General features: G+C 41.8%; 1 protein-coding gene across 2 annotated transcripts in view; it reads right to left on the reverse strand.

Moving 5' to 3' along the window:
- Window positions 1-7,945: 7,945 nt before the first annotated feature.
- Window positions 7,946-24,880, reverse strand: part of WDR11 (WD repeat domain 11) — a 56,689-nt gene continuing 39,754 nt past the window's right edge. The window contains exons 20-29 of one of the 2 annotated variants that reach the window (XM_023224273.2): window positions 17,457-17,565; window positions 16,454-16,516; window positions 15,207-15,272; window positions 14,294-14,471; window positions 13,339-13,434; window positions 12,663-12,828; window positions 12,058-12,155; window positions 11,462-11,607; window positions 10,622-10,701; window positions 7,946-8,907 (exon numbers count right to left, since the gene is read on the reverse strand). In XM_023224273.2, the coding sequence (XP_023080041.1) occupies window positions 8,750-8,907; window positions 10,622-10,701; window positions 11,462-11,607; window positions 12,058-12,155; window positions 12,663-12,828; window positions 13,339-13,434; window positions 14,294-14,471; window positions 15,207-15,272; window positions 16,454-16,516; window positions 17,457-17,565 (1,160 nt within the window). In that variant the 3' untranslated portion in view covers window positions 7,946-8,749. Of the gene's footprint in view, window positions 8,919-10,621; window positions 10,702-11,461; window positions 11,608-12,057; window positions 12,156-12,662; window positions 12,829-13,338; window positions 13,435-14,293; window positions 14,472-15,206; window positions 15,273-16,453; window positions 16,517-17,456; window positions 17,566-24,880 lie in introns of both variants that reach the window. The other variant, XM_023224275.2, reaches the window with a different exon arrangement.

Consider the following 24,880-nt stretch of genomic DNA (forward strand, 5'->3'; position numbering starts at 1 on the left):
CCTTGAAAGTACTTTTTTCTGTATTCATCACTTCAATAAATGTTTTCAGACTAACTAAACACTGCAGTTATTAAATTTTCTGAGAATTGCACTTAAATCAAACACCGTGTGCATTTGCTAAAGGAAATGGAATCTGATGAGAAGAAGGGAGAGGAGTAGTCTTGTCGTATGTGTCGGGGGGAAAAAAAACTTTTTGAAATGTAATTAGCCTACACCTGTTGGTCACCTTTCTAGAACACTGCAGACAGTCAAGGTACTTGTCATGGCAGAGTCAGGTGGGAAGGCCTCTGGTGCCTGGGGGGTGAGGACTCAGGCTGGTGCTGACTGGTTCACCTGGTTCCGCTGAGCCCTCCAGAGGCCCCAGCTCTCAGCAGCCAGGTGCACACAGACCCTTCCTGGGCCAGACCAGTGGGACCCTATCAGTGACCCTTTTGGGGACCTAAATTGTGGCTGCTCGATTCATCATGCGGGCTGAGGCTGTTTCAGTCTTGATTTAACATTCAGTTCCCCCTCTCTGGCTTTTCCCTCAAACCGAGTCACATTAAGCATATGGTGGATTTCATAATCTCACTAAGGCTTTATAGAGTCCTGAGGAGGGGTATATGGCACAGTCTGTGGCATTCCTGAGAAAGGTCCCCATTATCTGTGCATCTCCTTCCAAGGCAGCTCAGTGTCATCACAGCGACTGTGTTGATTGCTGACAGAGCAGGGCAAGCACCAAGCTCTGACAACACCCTGGAGGCTGTGGGCAGCTCCTCCCCAGTCTCCCACCCCAGCTGGCTGAGACGGTTCTAAACGAGCCCGGCAATCTGGAAACGGTGCTGCAGAACCATTTCCGTGCTGTAGCTGCTGCTGGACCGCAGGGAGCTCTCAGGACTCCCTCAGTTCCGATTTTTTCTTTCCGGGCCCTGAGTTTCCCTCTGCCTGCCATGGCTTTGCCACGTTCTTGAGTTGCTGGGGCTCTTCGGACCACACTGAGACTGATTCCTCTGCAGGAGGGATCCTGGCTGCAGCCCCTCGCTGAGCTCACACCGGGCCCTCAAGTGGCATGTGCCCTCCCGCCTGCTCACCTCTGCCCCACTGTCCACACTGCCTGCAGGGGTCTCGTCTCCGGCTGCCAGCCTCTGGCCGGTCCCCTACCCGCAGGGCTGCTCCCTGGCCCCCTTCATTTACCTGCATCTCCTCCCACCTCCCCAGAACTACTGCCCTCCCCACTGAGTCTGCATCCAAGCCCCAACTCAGGTATTCCCAATGACCCCAGTTGGCTGATCTCCACTGCGACCCTGTGCCCCTACCGGGGTGGTGAGTCCCTGGAGGGAGGTGGTGGTTCAATGAGTACTTGGAGCTTGGTGGTTGCCATGGATGGGATGGGGCGGGGGGACCGGGGGTGCAGGGATCAGAGGTGTGAGGCAGCAAAAGGACTGGAGAGACTTTAATTCTCAGGCAGGAGGAGACCTGCAGAGTGTGAGATTCGCAGGGGAGGAAGTGCCAGAAGCCCACAGAGCCTGTTTCGAGAGCTGCCTCCAGGAGAGAAGGTGACCTACCTGGCTCCGGATCACGTCCTTTCTGCTCAAAGCAAGCTTTCTGCACTTGCAGGGCGAGAGATTTTAGAGATTTGGGGAATCAATCTTTGCTTCTTTCCTTTTTTTTCTCTCTCCTTCCCAGTCCCACCCACTCTAATCCCAGCTCCTGCTTATCTGAGCCCGTCAAGCAAGACTCTCTTTAGTGAATGAAAACTGACAATATGAGTCTCAGCCTCCTTCCCAGAAGCAGCTAAGCTGACAGATCCTTGATCTTGACAAGCCCTCGCAGCTCTCTTCTCTGACTCTCTGCCACCCCTGGAGGGAGACCCTGTATCACCATTTTACAAGTGAGGCTCAGGTGATAACTTGTCCAAGGCCAGGCAGCCAGATTGCCGGGAAGCAGGTGTTCCCAGCCCCACTGCTTTCACCCTGTTCCACATCTCTGGTCCTTGTGTTTAGAACCATTCTCGAGTGGGTTTGCCAAAGGCAAAAAACAAAACCAAGGCTCGGCTGACAGTTACTGAGGCCCTCTGAAATGTGCATTGGCAGTTCCAGAAACACAAGCTCAGATCAGATCCTTAGCATTCGAATGAACTAATGTCAGGTTTGCTGCAACATGATCTGCTGAAACAGCTTTCTAACTCCTCAACGGGATGAGGTATATTTTCCTTGGCCTATTCTAGGCGAAGATCAGCAACTTCAAACAAGGAGCTGTTCTTCAATTAAATTCCTGATTGATACACAATTTTGAAGAACACTAGGAAGTAAAAACCTGGAGGACTAAATTGTGTTGTTGGGCAGATAGTTCTTAAGAAAATGATCTGTGTTATGTCTCCCCAAATCAGCCTTGTTTCTTAGGATTCCCTCCCTTCCTTCCATAATATACCTGTGCAAACGTAATGGTTTGCCAATTTCCTCCTTGAATTGTCTCCATTGGATTATATTGCAGACTTGTGCATTTTTCACTTCTGATTATTGTGCCACCTCCTGGCCCAGCTCTGTGGGATTATTTGCAGCCCCAGTCATTGGACCCTGTAGGGTTCCCTGACCTGAGATGCGCTTCCCAAGTGGGATGTACATGGGTCCCTGCACCCATGAATTCTCTTCTACGACAGTAGTGCATGCCACTTATTTGGGACACAAATATTTTTTTTATCTTCCAGCCTGCCTGAAGTACTTTGGCTTAAAAATGATGGTAGAATGCAAAAGATTGGAATAAAGTGAAGATCTCATAGCAGAACATGTTCAGAAGTATCTGGAGTAAAATGGAGATTTGCTTACAAATATTTCATAACGAAATGGCACTTGGAGTTAAACTTTTCAATCATCTGTTGATGCCTTTTACCTCAGATTTATCAACAATAAGACTAAGGTTAGCCTGGCCGATAAATCTTGGAGTTTCCTGCGCCCATTCCCATGGCAACTTGGGCCTATGAAGAAGCCAGATGGGCTGGAGCTTATAACAACAGCCTTCTAAGGAGGTAGGTTCTAATGCACCTAACTGTAGAAAAATTACAAAGGACCTCATACCAGTCTGTAAACAATATGGCAGTTGGACAGCTGAGATTTCATCACCAGGAAGCATTTCCACCCTAGAGAAAGAGTTATTGAACTATTTTTCTGTAAAGACCCAGATAGTAAATATTTTAGGCTTTTCAGGCCACTTGATTCCCTTCTAACTTTTCAGCACTATCATTGAAAACAGCCAGACGATGAACAGGTGGGCACAGTTTTGTTGCAGTAACACCGTATTTCTAGAAACAGGCAGGGATTCAGGCTGCCGGATGTGGTTTGCTGACCCTAAACCTGCAACACCACTGACCAGGAACAGGAACAGCAGAGACCCCATCGTGTGCAGCTTTTCTCTCTCTGCTTCCATGTCAGTTGCCTTGCTTCAAGTGATGGCTCACACCTGTAATCCCAGCACTTTGGGAGGCCAAGGTGGGCAGATCATGAGGTCAGGAGATTGAGACCATCCTGGCCAACATGGTGAAACCCCGTCTCTACTGAAAATAGAAAAAAATTAGCTGAGCATGGTGGCATGCACCTGTAGTCCCAGCTACTAGGGAGGTTGAGGCAGGAGAATCGCTTGAACTCGGGAGGCAGAGGTTGCAGTGAGTCGAATAGCACCTCTGCACTCCAGCCTGGCGACAGAGCAAGACTCCATCTCAAAACAAAAACAAAAACAAAACAAAACAAAAAAATACCCTAACTGCAAAGACAAAATTGACCCCTCTGGTTATATTTTGTTTTGGTTTTGGTTTTTGAGATGGAGTCTTGCTCTGTGCCAGGCTGGACTGCAGTGGTGCAATCTCAGCTCACTGCAACCTCCGCCTCCCAGGTTCAAGTGATTCTCCTGCCTCAGCCTCCCGGTAGCTGAGACTACAGGCGCTCGCCACCAGCCCAGCTAATTTTTTTCTATTTTCAGCAGAGATGGGGGTTTCACCATGTTGGCCAGGATGGTCTCGATCTCTTGACCTTGTGATCTGCCTGCCTCGGCCTCCCAAAGTCTGGTTACATTTTTAAGGCAATGACTACTGAGGACTGTCTTTTTATCTGTTCTTAAATTCTCAATGATTTGTTCAAATCCCATCTTTCTGAAGCAGCCCATCAGAGCCTCTTTTTTTTTTTTCTTGAGATGGAGTTTTGCTCTTGTTGCCCAGGCTGGAGTGCAGTGGTGTGATCTCAGCTCACTGCAATATCCTTTTCCCAGGTTCAAATGGTTCTCCTGCCTCAGCCTCCCAAGTAGCTGGGAATACAGGTGCCCGCCACCACACTGGGATAATTTGAGCATCTTTCTTTTTTCCTTTTTTTTTTTTTTTTTTTTTTTTAAAGAGATGGCGTCTCGCTGTCGCCCCGGCTGGAGTGCGGTGGTACCATCTCAGCTCACTTCAAACTCTGCCTCCCGAGTTCAAGCAGTTCTCCTGCCTCAGCCTCCCGAGTAGCTGGGACTACAGGTGCACACCACCACACCCAGCTACTTTTTTTTTTTGTATTTTAGTAGAGACAGGGTTTCACCATGTTGCCCAGGCTGGTCTTGAATTCCTGAGCTCCGGCAATCTGCCCACCTCAGCCTCCCAAACTGCTAAGATTACAGGCATGAGCCACAGCGCCAGGCAATTTGAGAATCTTTAATTGTCCTTGGCTTTGCTCACTTTACATATGGAAGATGGGAAAGCTAAAAATCATGCCAGGTCACCTGTGGAACCCAGAATGTCCTTCTTTCTCTTATACTTAGGACATATTTTATCTTAAGTCATACCTTCTCAATGTTCTTGAAAAAAATAAGGTGGGAGTGGTGTTTATTTGGCATTTTTAGGCATCAGGCCAAACACCAAAGAGAAAGGCCTGAAATTGCCTGCAGGGACTCCTGTGAGAGCCTCACCATCTCTCAGCAGGAGAAAAGCAGGGCTTTCCTGGGTTATTTTGAATGCGTGCTGTGTGCTGACCAAACAGACATGGAAGGAAAGAAAACATACAGAACCTTGCAGGAAAGGCAAGGCAAGGCGAGGCGGTGGCCGTCTGTCCTTCCAGTTTCCTCTTAGACCTGACATCTCACTGGATTCCAGCAGTTTTCAGAAGTGCCTTCCAAAAGCCAGCTCCTCCTTCCTTCCTTTAAAGCGGCAGCAACATGTCATCGATTAAAACTGCTGTGACGTTTTAATTAAAAGGGTTCTTTCATCCACAAATCATTTTGAGTCAGTCAAAATAATCTCACGCAGGCACCCAGAGAAACATCCCCACTGCCTAGAACATTCTCCCTTGTGTGCCATCCCTGCATGGCCCTCCTTTCTTTCCGTAGCACTGTTACAAGTTTGTGCCTGAATGCTTTACTTCAGTCACATCCTGTTGCTGAGAATGGAATATCCTGGGTAGTCACAGAGCTCAGGATTCACTGAAACCTAACACCATCCTGAGGCAAGAGGAAGCCTCCAGTAATCAAACAGATGAGAGAGAAACTGTTTTCTTATTTAATTATGTCTACATGTTGAGACTCTCTGATCAGGTACCTGTGTGAGGGACATAAGGCTTGCATGAATCTGCTCTGTTAACTATTTTGAAAGAATAAAATGTCCTGCCACTACGGCCAAAGCAACGATTAGACCTAGAGCAAGACTGTGGTGGGGCAGCCAGCTACATTCGGCAGAGGATGTCATTAGCAACAGAGCAGGAAAAAGGTAACAGTGTGCAGTAGGCAATGGCTCTGAGACCAGCCAAGGGGAAGCACCTACCATCCACCACCTGGCCTTCTTCCTGAAGCCCCACCTCCAGGGTGGCTCCTCCACCCCCACCCAGGCTTTGTGGCAAAGGGAAGGGCCCAGGCCTTGCCCAGCAGCTTCTGTGGGGGCTGGCACTGGGGCCAGGGGCTGCTGCCCTGGAGTCATTCTGTCTTATTCCCAATTTCAGCTGCTTGTTTCAGCTCGTGAAGACACCTCATTAGTGCGTTGACAACACATATTCTTAACGATCTTTCATGAAAAGATATTCAGAAAGGCTAAATATGAAAAACGATTCACACTTGTTCAGCTCTTGATTTCCAACGCTTGATGGAGGCGAGTATGACAGTTTTCAGCAATGTGGCCGTGAATATCACCAGAGATTACCTGTTCTGTTTGGAAGGGGGTTTCCAGTTGTGTCTCGACACAGGCTTGGTCCCTGTGTCTCTGTGGGAGTCCTGACTGCTAACTAGCCAGCTAGACTGACACAAACCCAGGCTCTGGGCCTTGTCTGCTCACTGTGTTCACACCCAGCTGCCATGCCCGGCCCTGCTTTGCTCTCACAATCAAGCAATGCCTTAGTACCTATTTGTTGGCCTTAAATCCAAAGCATTTTCGTTTTTCAGAATGCACGACTCTGGTATAAAGCTTTTTCTTTCTCTCTGATTCCTAAGTTTAGTAATTCACATAATGAAGCCTTATCATCCAGTGTGATGGTATTTGAGAGTTCAGCCTTTGGAAGTCATTAGGCTGAGGTTGACCCCATGATGGGATTAGGGCTCAAATAAGGGGAAGACAGAGCACCGCTTGCTTCACGTGCATACAGAGGAAAGGCCACATGAGTACGCAGCAAGAAGGCAGCGCTCTACCAGCCAGGAAGTTCCTCACCAGGAACAAATCTGCTGGCACCTTGGTCTCAGACCTTCAGCCTCCAGGACTATGAGAGATAAATGTCTGTTGTTTAAGCTACTCAGTCTATGTATTTGGTCATAGCAGCCAAAGCTAAGACAATGGTTGAATAAATACATCTGGACAAATAATAAACAATGTAAAGAAAGCTGTGTTTGCCCGTGGCCTTTAGAGTCTACTGCAGTGTGCCTAGGCAAAGAAAGGGCAGGAAACATGAGCCACGTACAGGACCAATAATGGATCCTGGATTTCTTCTAGAACTGAGAGGTGAAGCCAGTTGGACTTCCTGGGTCAAGTAGGGACTTGGAGAACTTTTCTGTCTAGCTAGAGGATTGTAAATGCACCAATCAGCATTCTGTGTCTAGCTAAAGGATTGTAAATGCACCAATGAGCACTGTAAAAACACACCAATCAGTGCTCTGTGTCTAGCTAAAGGAATGTAAATGCAGCAATTAGCACTCTGTAAAAATGCACCAATCAGTGCTCTATGTCTAGCTAAAGGATTGCAAGTGCACTAATCAGCACTCTGTAAAAACACACCAATCAGTGCTCTGTATCTAGCTAAAGGATTGTAAACACACCAATCAGCACTCTGTAAAATGGACCAATCAGCAGGATGTTGGCAGAGACAAATAAGGGAATAAAAGCTGGCCATCCCAGCCAGCAGTGGCAACCCGCTCGGGTCCCCTTCCATGCTGTGGAAGCTTTGTTCTTTCGCTCTTCACAATAAATCTTGCTGCTGCTCACTCTTTGGGTCTGTGCCACCTTTAAGAGCTGTAATACTGCAAAGGTCTGCAGCTTCATTCTTGAAGTCAGTGAGACCAAGAACCCACTGGAAGTAACCAACTCCGGACATAGAACCGCTTGCCAAAGCACCGAGCTGGGGACAAGTATTCCTGGGACAGGCCTTCCTTTCCATGGAGCTCAGTTCCTTGGCAGAGGGTGTCAGACTGGTTGGTCTAAGGGTAGAAAGAGGCTATGCTTCTCTTTAAAAATTGTACCTCTTGGTGGGTATGATGTGTCACTCAACAGGCTCAGGAGGGAAAAGACGGAAATGCTCACCCCCTCATCTCCAAGGGCCGTGCACTAAGCCACGTGCCCACCAGGGAACTCAGAGGTAGACTTGCCCGGGGTGTGGGTGTCCTTCCTGCCCTGTGCCGTACCCATGGGATTCCCACATACAGGTTTCTCTGGATACAGCAGGAGCAGCCAGGCTTTTGAGGCTGGGCAACCACATGATGCCTGAGGAGCCAGCTCATCACCTGGCCTCATGCACAGCAATGCAGAACACAAAGGCCTGGAGGGAATTTTTTATTTATTTATCATGTTTGTAAGTTACAGACATTTACGTTTTCAGCAATAATTTATAACAATTACATCTCATATTTCAACTATTAGAACAGAGAGAACATTAAAGTACAAATACTTCAAAAATGAGGTTACTGTGATGTATCATAAAAGGAGTTAAAATTCAAAATATCAAAGACCTCACCTACCGAACTAAACAGAAATCTTAAAACTTCTTGTAGCCTCTGAGCCTGAAGTTACAAAACTTAGTGACTGCTTAAACCAAGGAATTAACAGTTCTGTGTTTTCAAGGTAAGAAAACAAAAATGCTTTGGTAAGCTATCTTTAATACTAGTTTAAATGTTTCTGCCCTGTTTGTATCTTGAAAGACTGTATATAAGTACAGGCGCAGCACATATTTGAGAAAACACCTCACAAATTTCATTTACTATAGGTTTCTCAATCATGTTTACATTTAATCAATGAGAAAAGTGATTCAGTCTCTTGAATTTTAAGTTAAAAAAAATTAAAAAGTATTTCCAGGGACTCTTAAAGCTCTCTCCAAAAGTATAAAATATTATATACTTTCAAAATCTTAAGCATTCACATTCTTTCTGAGATCAACACAGGATACAAACTTACTCCCAACATAGACGCTCATGTGCTTTTGGGCACACATAGCCTTAGAACAGTGGTCAAACAGCTCACAGGACCCTGTACTCCTCTTCATCCTGGACTGTGGTGGTGACCACAGTCAGACCAGCCCCCTCCCATCTGCCTTCCAGGTCAGATTCCCTGGAATTTATTAAGCTGTCACTCTTCGATGCGTTCTTCCTTGGAGGACTCAAGCTCATTTAGTAAGTCTTTGCCAGCTGCTCCAGCTTTTGAAGCAAAGAGAACTGCTCCCTGCTTAAAACCGAGGTTCTTCAAACTCCTGGCATAATCTGCATATACAGCAGTGACGAGTTTCTGTAAACCATAGCTAAGGAAAAGAAGAGCAGAAAGGGCTGTGATGAGGCTCCACACAGGCTCCCAGAAACAGGAAAGGTGAGTTGCGTCTGCTCTGCTGGCTGCTCGGAAGGGACCTGGTGTCCACAGCGGGCAGCACGGGCTGAACACAGGAGCCTTTTTGTAGGCGGAGGGTGATTCCCGGCTATAGGAGGCCATGTCTCAGTCTGTACCATCATTACCTTTCGCATCAGCTGAGGCCAAAGCTTCTCCTTCCAGAGGACTCAACCAACATCCTCCCAGATTCTCCCACAACCTACACTCAACTAAAGATTGGAAGATGAATGATATGAGAAGAGAAACTTAACCTGCATATCTTCATTCCATTTGAAAGTCTGAGAGGCTGGCAGTTTGGGGGCAGATATTTATTTCTCAACATATTTATTTCGAAACCCAGTATCTGGGTATTGGGTTTTTAGAAAGCCCTGCCTATTGTTTTTACATTTTTTTTTTTTTAAAACAGCCTATTGGGTACTCTGTGCTGATGCTTTGATCCTCAAAATGGATACACTGAACCAGTCACCTTCCCAGTGACTAGGTACATGATCTTGAGTAGGCTCAGGCTTTAGTTTAATTTAAAAAAACCTTTCAGTGTAGGGCTGGGTGGCTCATGCCTGTAATCTCAGCACTTTGGGAGGCCAAGGTGAGAGGATCGCTTGAGTTGGAGTTTAAGACCAGCCTGGGCAGCATAGACCTGCATCACTACCAAAAAAACAAAACAAAACAAAACAACAACAAAAAACCCAGGCACAGTGGTGTGGACCTATGGTCCCCACTACTGGGGAGGCTGAGGTGGGAGGACTGCTTGAGCCCAGGAAGTCAAGGCTGCAGTGAGCCATGGTTGTGCCCCTTACTCCAGTCTGGGCAGAAAAGTGAGACCTTGCCTCAAAAACAGGAAAAAAAAAATTTAGGTTAATTTTCTGTAAGGAAAAAAAAAATTTATATATATATATATATATATATATATGGAACCAAGTAGCTGCCATGCAGAAATGAGAACAAATTTAAGAATTGGAAGCAAAGTGCAGTGAGCAGCAGCAGGGCCACACAAGCACTGGCCCAAGTTCATTCTTTTCTGGTCCTGGGAGTTGCATTCTCAAGTTCACTCTTTTCAAAGAAACCAGTGTTGCTCAAGTGACATTTAGAAGAAATAAAATGTTCCGGCTGATGGGTGGATCATGGTGGCTGGCCTGAGCAACACCCCTCTTTAAGTGCTGTATTTTGTACCATAGCATATTGTCATTAGAGGTGATCATGGGAGTCTTTTTTAGTTATTCCAGTTTATTTTTTCTAGATAAATACGTAAGATGTATTCCATGGAATGCCTGGTCTGGAGAAAGTACTATCTAAAAGTACCAGGTCCTTCTACCTGTTCCCCAAATCATTCCTTCATCTTCTTTTGAAGTTCAAACAAGGCTTGGGGGCCCTGTCCTCTATAGTCCTTCCTGCCTCCCTCCATTCTAGTCAAAGCTGACACCCATGGTGCAGCCACCTTCTTTTCTGATTCTTTGTCCTCTAATTTCTCCCTCTTTCCTGACTTTGGTGAATCAGAAAATCAGAACATGGATCTTTCACAATATAATATAGTTCCTGTCCAGGCAGCACAACTAAGGGAAATTCCAAAACCCATGCATGTCACTTTCTTCCTCATCACTATAAAAACCTTGCAAAGGATATCTGTGTCCTCAGTGACTTCAAATGCTCCATACTTGAGGCAAGCTTCCACAAATAAGGCCGCTCTATCAAAGTATCTCATGCTGCTCAACAGAACAAAACAAGAGTTATGCTTTGTGATTTATGTCACTGGTGGGCAGCACCACTGAAGGGTATATTTCTGCATAAAGACATTTACACATTTTCCCTGGAAACCTGCGTACTGCATTAAGATACAAGCACTTTTCTAAGCCCTGGTTTATTTAAAAAAGGAGGGAAGAATACTCACATCTCCAAACCCAAGCTTTTTAAAATTAATACTTTAAAAAATTGTGAAATAATTTAAATATACAAAAATCTAGAGATGACAAGTGCCCATGTACCCAGTGTCCAGAGTTGACAAGTAATCTTTTGTCATATTTCCTTAATCTACTTCCCTTAGTTTTGAATAAATGAAATGCTCCACAATTAGTGATGGTTGTTCCTCTTCCAGATTTTCAGACAGGATGTCTCCACCTCACCATGCCTTCTGTCACCTCTCCCCCTGCTCTCTGGGCCTCCTCTCAGTTGCTCTAGTCAAAGCTGAATGGACCCCAATTCTCTGAAGACTTTTAAATTCCTTTTTACTAGGTGCCTGTTAGGTTTGATCTGCATATTAGTAGGAAACTATCATAGCTCCCAGACCAAATGAAGACGTAATGAACATGGGCAGTTCCACTCTCCTTTGGGTTTTTTGACAAACCTGAAATGTATACTTCTCCTTTCACTTCACACATTAGTACCATCACCTGCGAGAACCACAAGAGAACATGAAGTGACTGCTCACGGGCAGGCCTGGGCAGCCCATGTGAACTCTTGGTTTACCTGTGAAGCGTCTCTGCCACGCTGAAAAAGCAGCCCAGAGAGAGGAGGACCAGGAGAGCCTTTGATTTCTGATTGACTTGTGGAGAACAAAGGTGGTCAACCCACCGCTTTAAAACATCGGCACACTCCTCAGGATTCAGACGGACCTGAGAAAGATGCCCGTGTTAACAACAAAAACATCCTGCGCTTATAAAGAAAAAATAACAATTCAGCTAAAGTGAGATCTGTTCCTATGAAACACAGGCTAGGCTCTGCTTGACTAGAACACTGCCCTGAAGCTGCTGCTGAATGATGCTAAGTCTGTGCCTACGGGACCCAGGGCCTGGCTATACCTCTGGACTGTAGTTCAGGCTCAAACTCTGGGAGGAAGAGGAGGCAGCTGCTTTTACTTAATTGCTACCAATGCAAGATCCATTTTTAAATAAGTAATGCAATTTACACTTATAAAGAATAGGAAAAGGATGAAGGTTGCAAGAAAATATTTGCAAAGCAGCTTTGCAGGCCAAAAAACGTTTCTAAGTCATAAGTCCAAAGTTCAGGAGTGAACTTTCTATCCCAAATGTTGAGGGCACCTACTGAAACTTGGAACTACCTACTTTCGCCAGCCATGCAGCCCGATTCCACTCGCCGTATGTCTGCAGGTAGCGACAGGCATCTGCAGCCTTGTCTATCAGACAGAGCAACTGAACGCCCTCTGAAAGACAAAAGCACATCTCCTCAAGTGATACTGCAGCTCTTTCTTTGAAAAGTCATTAAATAGTTAAATCCCCATTTGACCTTATTTAGTCTTGTCCATTTTATACCTACTGAAGACAGGCTTGATTTAAATTTTGAAACATAATATTAGGGGTTTTACTGTTATTACTCAAGTAACCAGGGTAGGAAGCACACAGTACAGTCTGGAGAATAAGTAGGGAAAGCATAGTTCTCTCACAGGTTTTACTGTTCTGGTTTGCCTAGGATTGTTGGATTTATGCCTATTATCTCAGCAACTATTAATAGTGCCCCCTTTCACTCTGAAAAGTGTAAACAATTAATTCTGGTTTAGACAACTATAGTCATCTGATTTATAGGTAGCCATAATTCTTCTTTTTCTTCAGCATATGTAAAAAAGAAAGAAATGTCCCTACTAATCAAATACTTTGCTGGGAACAAGGTCTCATTTTTCAGAGAGATGACAAATACATCAAGTGTGCCTTACCTGCCAGTTTGCCATTGGCAATCATATTCGTCGCCACCAACTTAATGGTGCTCTGAGAGGGGCCTGACGAGGTGACAGTAGTGACTAAACAGGCTTTCAGTGAATCACAGTAATAATGCTGGTTATCTGCACTTGTTTCCAACAGCAACTGCACAGCTCTGTCTGTCTAGTAAGAGAAACGGTTTTTCTAATTACGAGAACATTTTCCTCCAACATAACTTTTTAAAATTCATAATGTGGAAAACTAAAGGAAAATACTCATTTTCAAAAAATGCAATTGAATATTTTGTTTACAAATAACAAAAATTAGACAGAGGTGCTACACTACCATTTTGAGACAAACATAAAGCCAGAGTCTGGTGTATCTAGGTGCTCGAGTAATTGCCTATTTTAGCTTTGCACCAGTCAATTCACACACAAAAACAAAACAAAACAAATAGCTGGGCTCCACTGGACATTATGGAAGTCTAAATTACAAGCTGGTTAACCATATGCTTTTACTTTCTTATGAGGTTTATTGGTATTATTTTGAAAGAAAGCCTGAACTGTCTATAGGGAAGGAGGTACATTCAAGGGGAAAATACTATGAGATATATACATACAGATATATTGCTCTGAAATACTAATTAACTAGCAATTTAATGAAGCATGTAAAGAGTTATAAAAACTCACATACTTGACCCAAAAGTAGAAGCTGGTCTGTACATTTCCTTGTATGATCATAAGTTGACCGTTTTACTTCCTGTAGATTAACCCTTTCTAGCTGAAATTTCTAGAATTGGAAAAAAAAAAAAGAAAAATTAAGCCTGGATTATAAGAGTCTGGAATTATTTAAATTTTACTGTACTTAATAAGATCATTTTAATAAACTACTTTGACTTTTCAGGTTAATAATCAACTTTACAGCATTCCAAACATTTAATAAGAATTTGAAAAGAAAAAATGTTGATAGATATTATTACTTGAATGCATACCTGCCTGCCTACAGAAACTGATGCTTAAATAGAGCTGGATAAAAAACCTATGTGCACTGAAGTATTCTGCAGGAGGTTAAAGAAATTATGATGCGAACAGCAAATTCAAATCAAGTCTATAAAGTATTTGTTATTTATAGAAAATTAATGACAATTAAAATGAAGCTAACTTAAAAATGTAAGACAAATTAAACAAGACTGTTTGATAATAAAATTTTAATGCTTAGTAAAAAACTCAGTAATTGCCTATGAGCTTTTCAAATCCTGAATCAGGCTTTTTTTAATGCAGATGTACCAAGGGCTTCCTTCCTTTCCTTCCTTCTCTCCCTCCCTCCCTCTCTCCCCTCCTTTCTTTTTTTTTTTCTTCTTTTTTTTTTTTTCAGACAGAGTCTTGCTCTGTTGCCCAGGCTGGAGTGCAGTGGCACGATCTCAGCTCACTGCAACCTCCACCTCCCGGGTTCAAGTGATTCTCCTGCTTCAGCCTCCTGAGTAGCTGGGACTACAGGCACGTGCCACCACACCCAGCTAATTTTCAAGGGCTTATTTCTATTACTGAACAGTAACTTAGTTTGAAAGTTTCCCAAGTTTAAGATACTGACAAAGATATAAGCAATCAAGATGACAGCTCTAAAGGTTTTGCTGTGTGAAGCAGACTACCTGAAAGTAGGCATTTTCGCAGAGCACATCATAGCATATATCCAGTGGGTTGCTTAGTTTGTCTCGAGGAGCAGCTTCTTTAGGAGCTGTTGTGCTGGCTGACTTTTCCTGGGATAAGCTGTGCAGGTAGTGAGCAGCAACAGTCCAGAAGTGCAGCTCTGATTCGTCACCATAGAGCCTGGCAAGGATGAAGCAACGTTTCGACTGCACTTACAGCACACCTGGCCTGGATGGCTTGCTACAGTAGACTGAAGGACTGGAGGGGAGTGTTGTCACATGTCCACTGGGATACTGGCATGGGGCCTGGCAGGGTGAAAGGGGAGGCAGCAAGTTCTCCAGCTCTGCTACTGGGCCTCCAACAATACAGGGACCTGACTTCACAGGACCCCTTCAGACCCCAACATCTTTCCGTTCTGTGTTAAGAACAATTATTTACCTGCTTTGCCATTAGCACACCTTTCAATGTGGGCCACTGATTCACATTAGGAAGAAGTTCCTCTGGGATAACTGGCTAGATAAGGTACGAAAGTAATGTGCTATTTATTCTGTAGGGAGAGGAGTCTTTTTTTTACAAGTGACAAACTCTACTGTAAGTCAGGATATAGAGGTTGTTGCTTCTAAATATAATTTATTGTTATATTTAAATATATGCAGTTTGTATCTGATATTTTAAAACACATATTTTAAAAAGCTGTAGGAGGGAGTGCTCTCCAGAGAGAAGGCCTAGATCTCACATTTAAAATGCAATTTGATTTTTTCCCGATTTGTTATTACTATTATCAAAATTATTTTAAGTTAAATCTAAAGGATGAACTGATACATTTTTCTAAAATCTAAGTGTTTGTAACTAAAAACCCTTAAAAAAAATGAGTTGACTTGAAATCCTTATACAGAATACATCAAACAATATTACCTTGAAACAAGCAGGCACCTCTGCAAGAGAGTGAATTCTGGATCAAGCAACAGTTTCTTTATCTCACTGCGGAAGGAATCCGGACAAAAGTAAGACAAAAGTTTCCAATCAAACAATAAAGCATGGGGGTTGATCAATATACTCTTGAAATGAAAAATTCCAGTCAAATAACATGTGTAGAATTTACACAAGACAAGGTACTTTACCATGACACTGAAATCATAAAAGTTGAAGGGGGCTGAGAGTGTTCTCAAGGCTTGGAGAAGTAGCAGCTTTTGGCCACCACAGGGAGCTGCAGCGCTCTCATTTCTGGTTTATAGGCTTACAACAGTTTTTGAAAGTATCAGCTGCCTAACTACTGGAACAAGAATGCCATTGTTGACAAAGTCATTTTGCTAGTCATCAAGAACAGTAAATACTTTAAAGAAGTATTCTTTAAATTACATTACATTCGTAATTTATTCTGAAACTATTCCAAAAATAAAGTATCTAAGGAAGAATGGTTAGTGCTTTTATAAATTCATGTTTCTAAAATAGTCGAACACTGAATATTCACAGATCAGGCAGGAAAATATTCTTTAAATCTATAGTTTCCCATTTAAACATAAATGTTAATCTTTGCATAGAAAAAACTAATTATTTTGAATTTTCCATCAATAAAATCTCGTATGTTTAATTTGTTAAATACTGTAATTATATGTAACAGATTCTAGACTGCAAAAATGTGTTATGCTTTCCCGAAGAACTCCCTGTAGGCCCATTATTTTTTCCTTTCTTATTCCCAGCACATTCTGTTAAATGCCCTTGGCTCTAGGGAGCACATTCATTTCTTAGCCAGACTTGTGCACACCAGCACCTGACACAGAGAACTCATTTTAGAAGTGGGAAGCAGACCCAGAATCACCCTGCGATTCGTCTCCCACTGGGAGGCTGCATGGACGTTTGCAGTAGAGGCAGGCTGAGCTACAAGGACGCTCACACGATGCATCTAGTCCTGCCCTGATGCGAGACCAGAGCAGCTGGTGCTCAGGAACTTGGTGAAGACAGATGCTCTCTTACTGTAACTACTGAGTAAGTACTTTTTCTGCAAAACACAGACTCTAAAGGGAAGCAGACCTCTGTAAACAGAACGGTGTCTTCTTGGGTCACTAATATTTTCTAAAATGTAACTTCTTTTAATTTTGAAAAGTTGAATTATATTTTTCTTTCTCATATTCCTATTTTTTAATAAAACATGGAGTGCTTACTTCGACAATGAATTCAACTGTTCTTGGAGGAGATTCTTTATTTCTTCATTTTCTGGATAGTCACTGTAAAGAAAAGATTTTGAATGAGTTCATTACAGTCACTGTAAAGAAAAGATTTTGAATGAGTTCATTATCTCTTCACTTAAAACCATGTATTTCTTCACCTCAAAAAAGTTGTGTTAATATAGAGATAATCTTCTTTGTAGTTCTTGGTTAAAAACCTGGTGATAGACCAAAATAACAAAAATCTACTCAGGACCCCACCAATCAACTTTAATATCTGCTTGTATCTTATTGAGTCAAAAACAACAAAATGAGTAAAGAAAGTCTCCTTGGCTTTCAAGAAACCAGGAAATTTATTAGCAGGCTTTAAAATCTATCAGGTTAGATTCCTTTTAATGAAGAACTTAGCAATGACTAAAGGAATCTGCTCATTCACTAAACTCTGCAGAATAAATATTCTGAGGAGACAGTGCTTGGAGAACAGACACTTCCTGGCATTATTTTTAAATCCCCCATCCGTGCTGCACGTGGCAGGAGTTCAGTAATATTTGTGAATTTAATTAATAATCACTAATAGTTTCTGTGAATATTTTTTTTTGCAATGAGGCAAATATTGAGATTTATAAGACACAGTATACCCCTGAAGCTAATGATGCTGCTTTTAAAAAGAATGTGCCTGGCTCCAAATTCCCCTGGCTTCCATTGCCCTCTTCACATGCATCCTTTTCATCATCATGACACATCCATGTTCAGACCATAAGACAAGCACACAGCCACCTGAGAGCAATACATGCCCTCACAGCTCCTCACTGACCCACACTTCCACAAAGGCCCCTGAGAACCCGGAGGCAGCCCGGCAATCCTGTAATGTCTCTGCCTTCTCTTGGCTTTAAAGGCTCCCTTCCCTTTAAATGCTGGAGTACAGACCATGGCTGACTTTCATGGGTGTCCTTCAACCCCAAGTAAATTATGAAAGACAAAGAAAAATGAAAAAACTTACACATGAGAAATGTCCAAAGAATACTGTCCATTCCAAGGCTGGTGTAATAAGAAGGCTTTCAAGGCAAGGGATGCCCTTGGAACAAGGAGATAGGGGCACCACACAGGCTCTAGATAACAAAGAAAGGTTTTTAAAACTAAAATTAAGTTTTACATTACAATGAAGCTTCAGCTGTAAATCATTTACAGAGTAGTCAGCAGAGAGCAACAGGTAAATCTGGAACAACTGAGAGAGTATATTCAATGTAGTCACTGCTTAGAAACATAAGCCAAGAGCAGAGAGTCTCTGCATTCAAATCTGATTAACATTCTTCTTTCCCCCCTCTTTTTTTTAAATTTGATTTTATTTTAAAGACAAAGTCTTGCTCTGTCACCCAGGCTGGAGTGCAATGGCGAGATCTCGGCTTACTGCAACCTCCGCCTCCTGGGTTCAAGCGATTCTCCTGCCTCAGCCTCCCAAGTAGCTGGGATTACAGGCACCCGCCACCATGCCTGGCTAATTTTTGCATTTTTAGTAGAGATGGGGTTTCACCATGTTGTCCAGGTTGGTCTTGAACTCCTGAGCTTGGGCAATCTGCACAACTTGACCTTCCAAAGTTCTGGGATTATAGGCATGAGCCACCACGACCGGCCTTCTTTTCCCTTTTTAAATTTAAGTATCCTGTGTGGTATACAACTCTGGTACTACTTGAATAAAGGATTCAATGAAATGACTCAATAAATAACAATAAAGTTCATTATTTTTAAATATTAAAAATAAATATATTTACCTGTATGTGCCTTTTGTATTTTTGTTTGTCTGAGACTATTCAATTAACATGGCCTATCAACCTTGAGTATGTCACTGAAGGGATCAGGCCACCTGTGATCACTAGCATTCCCAGGTCTCACTTATAATGGCAGCCCTTAAACACAGGGGCTATCTTCTTAGACCCTAGGCCCTAGCATCCCCCACATCCAGCAGCTGGCTTACTTAGAACACTAACAAACAAGATTTGCCTAGTTGTCAACATGTTTCAGTGCAAAGAAGCAGAAGACCTAAAGGCTGCAATGCCCAGCAGCTCTGCTTTGACCACCCTATACTCTACAGGACTCGACCTTAGCTCTAAATTTCTAGGGGTGCCTCGGCTGTTACAACTCAGCCTTATTACCAACTCCCCTCCAGAATCCTGCACAGGCTTTATCCATGGATCCCTTGAATAGATACAATTATGTAAAATGACACAAACTTATAAACAGCTAAATAGCGTTGGCTTATTTAAGTGACTGTATTTGTCCGTTTTCATGCTGCTGTAAAGAACTACCTGAGACCAGGTAATTTATAAAGAAAAGAGGTTTAATTGACTCACAGTTCCGTATGGCTGGGGAGGCAAACTTACAATCATGGCAGGTGAAGGGAAGCAAGACACATCTTACATGGCAGCAGGAGAGAGAGAGTGAGGGGGCAAGTGCCACATCTTTAAGCCATCAGATCTCCTGAGAACTCACTCACTATTATAAGAACAGTAAGGGCGAAATCTGCCACCATGATCCAATCACCCCCCCCCCAGCTGCCTCCCCTGACCTGTGGGGATTACAATTTGACATGAGATTTGGGTGGAGACACAGAGCCAAATCCTATCAGTGATCCACATCAACTTTAGACTGTGCAATTATCCAGTATTACATCCAATATGATAGTCACTTAAAATATGGCTAGTATAATTAAAGAAATGAATGTCTTATTTAATTTAAACTTAAAAAGTGATTACTGATTCAGTCATTGAATAACTTTTAAGTATGTTTGAAACAACTTGAATGCATTACTAGTTTTCAACTGAAAATTTCATAAAATCTAAACAGAGCTTGACTGTTTCTGCTGAAAATTTGTCCTCTAAATTTAGAGGGCAATTCAGGTTATTTTACAATAAATGTAAAATACTCACTGAATTTTGAAGAATGAATACTTTAAAAAAAGTAAAATGTCTCACTAGTAACTTTTAATACTGATTATATGTTGAAATAAAACTTTGGATATATTGGCTTAAATAACATTTTAATTAAAATAAATTTCATTTCTTTTTTTTTTAAATGTGGATACTAGAATTTAAACTTACATATGTGGCTCACATTATGTTTCTATTGGAAAGCTCTGCTTTCGAAAACTTCATTCTATGTAGTTAAATAAAAATTAAATTATACATAAAATATTTTATGTGGACGTTTCCATTTAAAAGCCAGAAAGTGATTGGAAATATTTTTAATAATGCTTTTTTTACACCCAAGAATTTTAACATTGATTCAGTAAAATCACTTAAAATGCAGTCCAAATTCAGAAGTCCCTTGTTATTCCCCAAATGTCCTGAGAGCTGTATTAGTTTTAAAAATCTGGGGCCCAGTCAAGGCTGGTACACTGCATTGTCATGTCTCTTTAGTCTACTCCAATCTAGAGTGCTCCTCCTCCCTTTTGGCTTTGGCCTTACATGGCCTTTTCATTTCTGGAGTCCTGGTCAGCAGCTGTGGAGAATGCCCTACGTTCTAACTTCTCTGTTTTCTGATGATCAGACTCAGGTTAAACATTTTTGGCAGAGTCTGAACAAAGGATGTTGTGTACTTTTCACTGCATTGCACCAGAAGGAACATGTTAGCTGTCTGGTTACAGGAAACACTAACTCTGATCATCTAGATAAGGGGTATTCACCAGAACTTTCTTATCAGGGCACCTTCCCCCCATATAATTAATTAGTAAGTAACATGTGGGGGAAATACTGTCAGATTGCATTTCCTATTCTCAAACATCCTTTTACTCAGTGATCTGACATCCACAAGTGATCCTTGCTTGAATTAATTATTTTATCAGGGGCTGCAAACTGCTGACTTTCTAATCTTATTATTTCTGCATTTGTCAGCTAGCATTCTTCCGTCCACCTGAGCTTTTGCTTCTTGCCCACTTCCCCTTTCCTTTACTGTGACTATTACTATGAAGTGAGGGTTTCTTTGGTATTCTGCACTTACATCAATACCACCATTAGTTTACATGATGCTCAGACTACCCTCAATTTGACAGGAGAAGCCTCTTACGTCAGGTCCTCCTCGGTTTTTCAATTCCTTACTTGAGTTCCGGCACCACGCAAGATGCCCCAGATCCATCTTGCACTTTTTGTGCCTCTGTCCTGAAATAAACTTTTTGTCCAAGAACCTCTGGCTCCTTTTAGCCTGGAAATGGAATTTACAAAGTAAAATCTGGGTGCTACGTGGGCTCACTGCCATTGAGTGTCATTGCAAGAAAACTCTCCGTGAGCAGAGCCAGGGAATATACATGTTCACGAAGTCATGATTTTTTATCAATCCAAATCCACCCTTGGAGTGTTTCTTCCCACCACCGCCACTTCACACCTGCATCTCCCTTTCTATCAGCACAGACCCTGGTTCCCAAAAACTGCAATTTGGTTACTAATTTGTTCCAGACTATAACATGCACAAAACAGCTTCAGAATTACTAGTGCCACTGTCAACTACTCAAGTAAAGTTCAACATTCCTTAGCAATTCTGTCCTTAGAATATAAACCACTAAAGGTGTGCAGTGAGTGAGAAGTTCTGTGTTTTAGTTATTTGAACTGTTTGTGTGTGTGTGTAGTTACGTTACCAATATTTGTTATACAGTTTGGTTCAAATGTGTCTTGCATTCAATATTAGGGTTTGCTTTTTCTTTCACCCTTGTTTTCACTGTATATTTTGAATATGTAAAATACATATATGGTTCAAAACTTGAAACTATGTAACAAATATAGAGAAGTTTCACTGCTATTCCCATAGTCTCCATTTTTCCATCTACATCCTCTAACTATTCTCATTGGTTTCTGGATTATTCTGTATACGTGTGTGTTAGTAAGCAAACATATGTGTGCATGCACCTATGTATAAAATTCACCTTTGCACACAAGCAGGCTATACATACTCTTTTACACTTGCATTTTTCACTTACACATATCCTGGATATCACTCCACACCAGGTCATATAGCTATTCCTCACTATTTCACAGCTGCATAGATTATTCCACTCTGCACATGTCCCCAAATTTAGTCAACCCATCTCCTATGGCTAAGCAGTTAGGCTTTTTCCAAAATTTTGCTATGAATAAATTTGTGTGCATTTTGGTCACAATGTATGAATGTACATCTTAAAATGTATGAATGTACATCTTAAATTCTAAGCACCGGGATTGCTGGGTAAAAAGGTAAATGTGCATGTAGCTCTGTTAGATATTGCCCAATTCCTTCCTACAGGGATCTCACTGTGAGCAATGGATGAGAGTGCTTGTTTTCTCACAGCCTTGCCAACACAGTATATTTTCAAGCTTTTGAATCTGATAGGTAAGAAACGATTTTAATTTGTATTTTTCTTTTTAAAATTTTACTTTTTAAATTTCTTTTTCTTCTTTTATCCTTACTAGTAGGAGGTCAAATATTTTTCTTATTATAAATAAAGTTGAGTATCATTTCATATGTTGAAGCGTCATTTGTTTATCTGTTTTTCCCCTCTGTAGACAGTCTGTGACTTGTAAATTACTTTCCCCCAGGTAATCATTGTATTTGGCTTTGCTTATTGAACACTTTATTTTATTCTTATTAAAGCTTTTCCTTTGTTTTGAGTTTTTTTTTTTTTTTTTAATTTCTACTTAGTCATCTTTTCTTTTACATCTGGTCTATAAAGGAAGGATTATATCTTGGAAAAATGAGGCTTATCTAACTACCTTCAGAAGCACTGAACACTTAGCACTGAAAGGGATGCAGGTGGCTAGCTTACTTACCTTTCTTTCCATTCATCCCTCATAGATGACAATCTATATAATTCTCAAGTCAGCCCCATTCATGTTTTAGATAGTATATGTGTATGTTCTATGTAGATTCATGTAGTAGTTGTTGGTATTACATCACAGTATGTTTGGAAATGGTAAATGTCAGGGAAAAAAATTAACTATACGTAATAATCTTGGAATGGTTCAAGGAAAGTTCTCATGCTGTGTGGTAATTTCTTAATCAATGAACAAATGAAAAGGATACAAGAGAATCCACATAGAAAGCAGCATCGAGTGTTTACATCATGCAAGCAAGACAACATTTACCAAGTCTGAGTAAAAGGAGGGAAATATCTTATTTTTAAAAACGAATACATGTTATTTCTCCAAAAGCAAAATATTGTTGACAGCATCCCAGTGAGCATGAACAAACTGAAACTGACCCTTACTACCTCCCTCCCTCAAGTAAATTTAAATCTTTCTTCTGAAGGGTAAAGATCAGCCACGAAAAAGTAATAGGTGATCAATTCACAGCTGGAGAAACTCACCTGCAAGAGCTCATTCACCTCTTAAAATTACACAATTAGAATGCAAAAGCAGTTACCATCACTGCTGTTTGTCATAGATTCTGCTCCATCTGGGCTAAAGTTATGTGAGGTGTGAATCATAACATCCCGGTTTTTAGCTACCTACATGACAGGAATGTAGAAAACCAGTAACCAAAGAGCCAAGAAGTAAAGCAGTAGAAAAAAGTTACTCACTCCTCCACCACTTGGAAGAGGCAACATTAAGGTGAGCTGGAAGTCTGGGAAGGAAAGGCCCTATTTTGTGATTTTGTTCAGTGTGATTCAATGAGCGGGGAAAAAGAGAGCTAAGGAACACTACTGGTGTTCGGGCAGGACAATTCTTCATTGCACCAGATCGTTGCAGGTTGTTTAGCATCCCTGGACCTCCCCTCATCTGCAAGTCATTGTGAGACGTTTCTGAATGCCCCAAGATTACCGAAAATGCCTGTGGAAAGCTGTGGCAGATGAAGAGGAAAGATTTGTGCATAAATTTGATTTCAGAAAGCTTCTTCCTATATATGCTTACTTAGGAAAAATGTGCTTAGCAGTGGCCTTTAACACTGGGGAGGAAATTAGGTTGAACAGTCCCTGATATCAAGTCAATACTATTTGAAGGGTGTGGAAACTGCATGATCCTAGAATGCTATTAAACACATCTCATACTCTTACATTCCTTTTAGATGCTGCTAAAAAAGACTATTCAGATTTATTTTGATGGCACTTTATGCCCCTGACAAATTAGGCAGCAGATAAGAAAGGTTCTCCAACTCAAAAACAGAAATTCTAATCTTCTAATTTGACTGCCCTCTTTATTGGAGGAAGAAGTGGCCTATCTAAGCTGCTCTAAAAAATGAACAGATGTGAATCAATATTTTATGATATTCTCTACTTATCAAGGAGAACTGAAGAAAACATAGGAAATACCAATGTCTATGACCTATTTTATTTTTATCCCATGTCAGTAAGCCCCAAATATACTTCCAACTCCTCAGAATAGAAATATACTATATTAAGCTTTTTTCCCCAAGACCAAATCGGCCATGAATCGGGAGGTGAACACACAGATGTCTTTTTCCTCACTTCACATTTACACGACCACAGTTTTCATTCTTTAACATTTATTGAGGGTTGTTCTGAGTTTAAAGCTCAATTTGTGGAATGAATACACAATTGCATTGACCTTTCCTGATTGCTATTTGGATTTTTTTTTCTCTTTCTGGCTGAGGCTATAACATTCAAGATTGAAAATAATTTAAAAAAATATATATTAGAAAAATTTTAAAAGAAACATGTGATCTAAAATCTGGCCACAGGCTAGATGTTCAAGTATGGTGTTGAACATGGGTTAATATGGTGGACTCCATTTCTGTAGTCAGTTTAAGAACAAGCTACACCTTGACTTTGGAGCTTTTTAGATGCAAATTTTATATTAAAAGTGAAGGAAAAGCTCTCCAAACATGTAGACTATAGTTCCACACTTCTTTACCTAGAATTAGTAACTAATTTTTTTCAAAAACCACCCTTGAAGTTCCTTCAATTTCCTCAATACCTTTAGGTTTCAAATGAATACCAATGCTTGCCCTTTCCTAGGAGGCCATCCTGATGCTTCCCCAGAGCTGGCAAATGACTCAAGGACAGATGTGGGAAAGTAGGTCTTGAATTCTGGCTTCACCTGATGGCAGTCAGTTACACAGTACGAAGTTGTGGTGCCCAAAAGCAGTGGGCAGGGGTGGGCAGTGACAAACACCAAAGCACACCTAACGTAAGCTAAAGGCAGCCCCACTAACATCAGTAGCAACTCGGTAGGCCTCAAGCATGAGCACAAAGAGAAAAACCGGGTTTTCAAAACCTTACTGTGTCTGAAGTGCCAAATACTGACTCTACAAAGGTTCAGAAAAGTCTCATGAAATTTTCTATGTATCAGCCTGGAGTGTGCACCAAAGTTGTGCTGGGAGAATACTCAGGCAAGAAGTTCCCTCCTCTGCTCCAATTAGGATCAACCATCTTCCAAGGATGAACACTGTATTTCATCAGCCAAAAGCTGCCTTTTAAACTGATAAATGGATGCACTCACAATCATC

This window comes from Piliocolobus tephrosceles, chromosome 9 (assembly GCF_002776525.5).
Source record: "Piliocolobus tephrosceles isolate RC106 chromosome 9, ASM277652v3, whole genome shotgun sequence".
In the NCBI taxonomy this organism is placed as follows: Eukaryota; Metazoa; Chordata; class Mammalia; order Primates; family Cercopithecidae; genus Piliocolobus; species Piliocolobus tephrosceles.